General features: G+C 46.3%; 1 protein-coding gene across 1 annotated transcript in view; it reads right to left on the bottom strand.

Annotated features, from left to right (window-relative positions):
• The window catches only part of SFMBT2 (Scm like with four mbt domains 2), a 102817-nt gene that overhangs the window by 82974 nt on the left and 12393 nt on the right, over positions 1–7450 (bottom strand). The window contains exons 2-3 of the mRNA XM_041483773.1: positions 7254–7414; positions 2132–2226 (exon numbers count right to left, since the gene is read on the bottom strand). Of these exons, the coding sequence (XP_041339707.1) occupies positions 2132–2226; positions 7254–7359 (201 nt within the window). The 5' untranslated portion in view covers positions 7360–7414. The remainder of the gene's footprint in view (positions 1–2131; positions 2227–7253; positions 7415–7450) is intronic.

Consider the following 7450-nt stretch of genomic DNA (forward strand, 5'->3'; position numbering starts at 1 on the left):
GTCTGGGTCACTGTCCTGCCATCTGATGGAGGTGTCACTTCCACTTATTTCAGCAGCGACAGGGCACCTATAACTTGCCTTAGGACACTGGAGATGCCAGTGCATCTCTTTTGGGACACTGCTGGCACTGCTGATGAACACCAGGGCCTGCTGCAGCACAGCCTGTGTTCCAAGGACAGTGGGATGCCTCCAGCTGTTGCTGATAAAGAAGAGGTGGATGCCAGGGCATTTGTCAGGTGCCAGCCTTCACAAAACCATCCAAAATGTAACCTGTCATTCCTCAGGAGATATTTAAGGACAGGTTGTCACAGGTTTCTTAGGACCTTATCAGCTACTGAATCCAGAGGGATTATAACTCTAGGTAAGCCTGTCTCTGATAGATTTCCAATTGAAATGGCAGTTTTAAATTACTCTTTTATTCACAAAGACAAATATAACATGGTCTACTTGCTCAACTGAGGATTCCACAGATGTGGGGATGCCAAGCTGCTGAGAAAACACTCCTCTGGTCCATCAGCAGTAATCCCTGCCTCATCCAGCTCCAGCTTCTGACCCCAAGGGCTGCCCAGCCAAACCCATTTATCATCTGCACTCTGTGTGCCTTTCCTGATGTGGGCACTTCCAGCAGAATCTGTGCCCAGAGGCACAGAACAATTGAGAGGGACCTTTGGACACAGTCTAACACTGAGGTGGTCAGTGACATGCACTGCTTTACTCAGTGCTAAGGCAGGATCTCAGCGATGCTCAGAGTCCTCACAAATAATCCGGGTACAGAGTGGCCCATGTCCCAGTACAAATGGGATCTCCTGGCCTCCCCCCAGTACAAACTGGCAGCTGCAGCTCCAAACACCTGAGCCCGATGCCTGCAGAGAGTGATTCATTTTCTGGTTTTCTCCCTCTGCTCACCGTAACACCAACGAGGTGCTCTGGAAGCCAAGAGACTTGTGACTGGAAACCACATCAAGAGGAGAATCAGACAGACAGATAATACAATCTCCTCCAACAGCTTTCAGCTTTTTTTTGGCCAGATTTTTGAGGATGGTGTTTCAGACTGTGAAGCAGTCACCAAGGGCTGTTCCCAGCACCAATGTGTCCCACACTGACACTCCCAGGACTCCGGTGCTGTGAGACACTGCAGTCAGCAGCATCAGCAGGGTGACCTGGGCATCTCCTCACAAATTAAGGCATCCTTAAGGGCTTCATGAAGCACTAAACTTTCTACTAGGAGCCTGGAACAGAAATCTGAGACAAGATGCTCTCTCCAAGCAGCTGCTGGATCAAGAATAAACTCCACAGTAAGAACTGCCCTGCAAATCTCCAGTTTAGAGAATTATGGTCCTTCATCCTGCAATTCTCTGGGTTAACTGTTGTTAAATGAAAGCAAAATAGGGAATGGAGGACTCTCCTGGTTTCTCAGACTAGATAAAAGAGAGGTTTTTCATCCCTGCAGCTCCTTTAGCCCTACAAAACAAGCCACAAAATTACCTGGAGGCAAAGGTGGTTTGACCAGGTGATCTCCAGAGGTGCCCCCAAATGCTGCTTGTGCTAACACAGAGCAGAGCACAGACCTGTCACTACCACAGCTGTCTGCATGCCCATGTCCAGCCAGGAAAAGCACCACCTGCCCAAGTCCCTGCTCCCCACACTTGTGAGACAGCACCTGCAGGCAGGAGAGATGGTTTCCTAAGGGCAACATTGAACTTCAGTGCTGAGTGACTCTGCCAGGCAGTAAATCAGGCATTAAAAGGAGCTCTGGGGAACGACAACACTCTTGTGAGATGCATCTCTGCAGGCTGGCATGGACAACAATGAATGTAAAGGGGAAAATCAGTGAAGAGAAAAAAAATGAGTGCATCAGAAGCAAAATGAGAGCAACACAACCCCTCGAAAATGGAAAGTCTGATGCAGAGGATAAGGGAGTGGCAGAGACACAGAACCCCCATGTGTGACTGCAAACACACCAAGGTCACCCAACACCAGCTGGGGGGCTATTCCCACTCAGGCTGTCACATGTGTGGAGGGACAATTTCTCCCCAAAATGGGAAGACTCCACTACAGTTCTCCAGGGAGCCCCTGAAAACCAGAAGAGGGAACGTGTACAACACCCACAAGGCTCAGAGAGAGCACATACATGTTTGAAGGAGGTGTGGGGAGCAGCACTGGTTCCTGTTTCCTCCAGGAACTCATCCCAGTTGAAGTCTGCATCCTCAATGCTGGAGCCCTCATCTGTTCAAAAGCAAAAGAAAAAAAAAAATTTAAAAATGGGAGAAAGAAAAGCAGCCTAAAACACAGCCAAAGAAGGCAAAAGTTGTGTCAAAGAGTTCAGGGTGAGAATAGCAACCAGTATAAACATCAACAGAAGGGAAAACAGAAAGCTTGCTTTAAGGATCTGTGTTTTGACCAGCTCTTGCTATGAATTCAGCAGACTCCGGGGTTTTAGCAGCCAACACTGAGACCAGAAATTACTCTGCTTCCACGGCAGTGGGGGCACAAAACTGTCACACGCTGCAAGAGGCACTTGGGCTCTTTTATTTTGCATTTGGTGACTCCCTGCCTGCCCACCACCAGCGAGGTGCAATGAATGTCCTTGTGCCCTCCCAGTGCTCCCCCAGCACTGGTGATTGCAGCAGTGCCCCAGGGATAAATGAGAAGATGCTTCTGTTGGCTGAGCCGTGTGTGGAACAAACACCCCAACCCTTGGGTGAGTGAGACCCATTGTCACTCCTGCTTCTTCTCCTTCCTCAGCATCGCTGCATCCATAAATTTCAGATAAACCCCTTTTCCCCAAGGCTACAGCTGCTTTCCCCAAACCTCCCTAGACCCCTAGTGCCTTCTTATTCTCTGCTCCCCTTCAGATTTGGGGCTCTGTGTCCTCTCTCCCCCATGCACACCACTGCCCCACAGCAAGGGCTGGACATGACCACTCCTTCTTTGCTTCCTTTAAAACCACACTGAGGCAGAGCCAAGGCCCCAAAACATCCCTGAAACGCACCCAGCAACAATTAAAAATAAATCTTCTTTCACTTACAGAAAATCAGCCAAATCTGATTGTTTTCATTTTGTTCCCAAGCAATCTTGCAAGGCCAGTTTCATCCCCAGAGCAAAAATATTTACAGTCTAGCAATGAGCTCTTTGCAATAAGCATTTATCAGGCAAACTCTGCGAGACCCTTTACCTGCCCCAGCATTCATCAGTGTGGTCATGATGTAATTAAAGTGACTCATGACAAACTGAATTAAGAACCCTCCCCAGACAGTTTTATGAAGAAAAAGGCTAGGTTAATTTATTGCAATTATTGCTACAGGTCTCCAGTTTCCAGGACCAGAGAAAATTATGTTGTGCAAGGGGAATCTCTCATTATTAGAAGGGGAAGACACAGTTTTTATTTGCTGCCTGTGGCACCAGACCCATATAGGTGAGGGAGAAAAAAGGGGATCAGAAGAGGGTTTTTGAGACAGAGCTGGTGGAGGGTAAAGATCTGTCTGGGAGTTCAAAGGTGAGCTGTCAACACTATTAAACACTTGCATGCTTCTGCATCAAGTCTGACTCCTTGTTCTAAACTCAAATCATCTCCTTAAATATGGAGATGCAAATCAACATTTACTCCAGTGATAAAGAGGCTACCAGATGACTCTTCAACTCAGCAAGAAATAACCCAATTCCATTATTACAATCCAAAAATAGACAAATTCATGGCAGAATAAAGAATGGGCTTTGTTTTGATTTTTGCAATCACTGCAAAAACCTCCAGGCTCAGAAGCTGGCTCTACTTGAGCTATCTGACCCAGAATGAGGGGTTTGTTCAACCTTGACTGAATGATAAGCCACAACTTAACCACAAGGTGGGAGCTTGGTGGAAAAATTCTGTATCATGCAGGCAGGCAATTTAGATGAACAGGGATATTTTTCGGCCTTCGTGCCTGCAACCCTGCAGAGTTAATGTTACAAAGAGCTGTGTGCAGAGATTTCAAAGGCTGAGCCTCTAAAACCAAGTCCATCAGTAGATGGGCAGGTATGATTGTCCATTCCAGGCTTAAAATTGCTTAAGCAACGTTTTACCCTGAGCACAACTAATCCCCATCCCATCAAAGGTCAGAAACATCTGACATGAAAAGCTTAAAGTGCATCATCTCCTCTGCCTCATCTCTCCCTGTTACCTGTATCTGTGGGGTTGGGATGGAATTTTCCAACAGTCCCAAGGGCATCTCCACCTCAGGACCTGGCCAGGATATTTGGAACAGTCTGCACAGGGCAGTGGAGGAGCCACCATCCCTGGGGGGATTTAAAACATTAACACAGAGATGTGGCACGTGGGGACATGGCTCAGGGTGTGCTCTTGGCAGTGCTGGGGGAATGGTTGGACCCAAAGCTCTTACAGATCTCTTCCAACCTAAATAATTCTGTGATTCTGTGACTTCCAGGTCAGCCCTGGGCTCTCTTCTCTCCTGGTCAGGCACTTCTGTCACATTCATATTTTCTGGAAAAATCCCTTTGCCCAATATTCTTCTCCTGGGAAGCTGAGAAGCCTCAGAGAAAAAGGAAAACAATAATTATCTGATTTGCTTCTCCTATGTTTTGCTGCTTTAAAATGTGTCTGGACATTGTTTATTCAACAGGTGATTGTTTCATTGGTTTCATGTGAGTTATTTTGACTTAATGGCCAATCAGGTTCAGGGCTCTGCGGAGAGAGTCACGAGTTTTCATTATTATCTTTTTAGCATTCTGTAAGTATCCTTTCTGTATTCTTTAGTATAGTATACTATTCTTTAATATAATATAAAATAATAAATTAGCCTTCTGAGAATGTGGAGTCAGATTCATCATTCCTGCCTTCATCTGGGAACTCCACAAATACAATGCACTTCCATGTCAGAGCATTTCCCTTTCCCTCAGCCCAGGATGCTCACAGTGTGCTCTCAGTTTTTATTCCTGTTTTTGCTCTCATCTCCTGTGTGGGTCAAGGCAAGTCTCTCCTCCAGCACGTGTCTCCTCTTCTCCAGCCCTCCTCAGCAGTCTTACAGGGAAGATTCATTCCACAGAGGTTTTCAGTTCAGTGCATTATCCCCAGCCCTTGCAAGGAGCAATGTCTCCAGGCAGGTCAGAGTCTTCTCCAGAATTTGGAAAAAGCTTTTTAACAAATATAACTAGACACTAGTTATGGATGCATCAAGTCCTTCACAACCTTATTAACCCTGACCTACTCTGCCACAGGCCAGCACAGAGACTCTCACTGGCAGGATCCTTCACATGCTGCCCAGCAAAACTCACACCACCACCTGCTGAATAAAATACCACCCAGATCTCTCCTTTCTAAACCCAAAAAAAGAGGCTTCAATGCCCAGAGGCAAGGCAGAGTGAGAGCTGCAGCCTTCCCTCGCTGTCAGCTCATTCCTCTCTGACACATCACCAGCCTGGCTCCTCTACCATGTTTTATCTGCAGACTTTATCAGGAAATTACTTTTACAAGGTCTGTAAAAATAATGTCAGAGCACTCATTTATCACAGCATCAGCGGTTTATTTTGCTTCATTTCACCACAACTGATTCTGAAGGGACTGTATGTTTTCAAAATGGTTTTTCAATGGATTTTGCTCCCTGCTGGAATTCTGGCAGGGGGGCATCCAGAGCAGACAGAGTGGCACAGGGATGGGACCAGCCCAAAGGACCCAACACCACCCAGACATGCAACAGGGCTGCACACAAATCTCCTCATCCATCACAAAAACCCAACTGCTGAGGAGCACAGGACACCCTGAAAGGTGATAAATCTGGCATTAAACCTATTTTACATACCAGCTCCCTTTCCAATTATTGGTACTTAGGTCCAGAGCTTTTTCTTAATGAAAGAGTCAAGGCTGGCTGGTTTGCAATACGGTGATGTATAAACAAGCCCAGGATGACAAATAAAATCAACAAGTCATTATCTGCGAGCCTCTCAATGGCTTTAAAGTGCTCATGCATTGACATTATAAAAATGCAACTGTTCCAGCTGTTAACAGCCCCCTGGAATGTTCAGCTATGGAAAAGAAAAGGGATAAAAGACCCAAACCCTGTGGCTCCAGAAACACTATATTTTTTTCCCCCTGTGGCTCCAGAAACACTATTTTTTTTTCCCCAGGCTTCACTGTAGGAGAAAGTATTTAAGGCAAATTTTTTAGACATCTTATTTATAGCACCTAGATACACATATATGATTTTCTGAGTGAAAAGAGCACTGAAATGCTCCCACAACAGGTGTGGGGAGAGGGAGACATCTGATCAATCACAAACCTCTGGCACAGCCTTGGGAGAGCCATCAAAATCCTTATCCCCACAATTTAGGCATTGCAGGCCAGTTCTCCTCATCCCCAAAAAAAAAGTCTATGGTTGGCCAACTGAATCTCATCATAGAGATTCCTACCTCTCAACCACAGATAAAAATAGATCCAGTGGTGATTAGACCAGCCCAGATGTGTCCACTCTGGAAATCCAAGGATCTGGTGTCCAAGGAAACAGGAAAATCACTGAGCTGCTACAAGAAGTGAGGAAACTGAAGGCTGAGTGGCCAAATTTCTGACATGCTGAGGGAGAAGCAGGGAAAAGCCTGGCTTCAGAAAGAAAGGTTAGGTCTAGCCATAATGTACTTTTTCATCATGTGACACAGTCTCCTCCAGCTAAGGCTGGATATGGGAAGTTAAAGCACCTGATCCCACAAAAAATCCCCAGAATGGAGCATTTACTTTTCTGTATCTACCACAGAACACCCAAATTTAGCACAGCAGATCCTCACACCTTCAGGAGCCCATCCCAGAGCATTACAAAGCATCCAGTCAGGAGCACAAGGACAACATGTGACCAGCACTCCTCAGTGTTTGTGAAACCCCCTCACCTGAAGCACTCCAAAAAACAGTGAAGGAAATGAGGGGGAAGGTCAGAACAAAGGAGAAATGCTGTAAAATTCTGAATGCTTGTTCTGTCTCTCTTTACTACAACATTTCAACAGAATAAAAAACGCTGGGGAAGCTGGGAGAACACAGTATGATGCCTTGGGAAAGGTTTTCCACGGCTGACTGTTTAAATTTTGAATAGCTGATACCTACTGCAGATGAGGTCCAGAAGAGGAAAAGCTCCTATTTCCCATCAATCACGGGACACATTCCAATCCTTAAGACCCAAAAAAGGGTACAACCATTCCCAATGCCTCCCTGGCTCCCAGCTCTACCTGTGAGGAGCTGCAGCAGGGACAAGGACTCGTGGGGGTGAAGGGGAGCTCACCTGAATCAAACTGCTCCCCATCACCGTTGGCTGGGCTGGGATCCTTCTCTGGGGAGAGCTGCTGGGTCTCCCTCATGCTGGCAATGAAGGATGCCCTCGTCTCCATGGCTCAGAGGAAGAGGCTTGGCCTTCCTAATTCATCCTGCAGCAAGGAGGACAAGCTACAAGGAAAATAAAAAAAAAAAAAAAAAAAAAAA

Source organism: Pyrgilauda ruficollis, unplaced genomic scaffold (assembly GCF_017590135.1).
Source record: "Pyrgilauda ruficollis isolate IOZ18807 unplaced genomic scaffold, ASM1759013v1 scaffold61, whole genome shotgun sequence".
Lineage (NCBI taxonomy): Eukaryota > Metazoa > Chordata > Aves > Passeriformes > Passeridae > Pyrgilauda > Pyrgilauda ruficollis.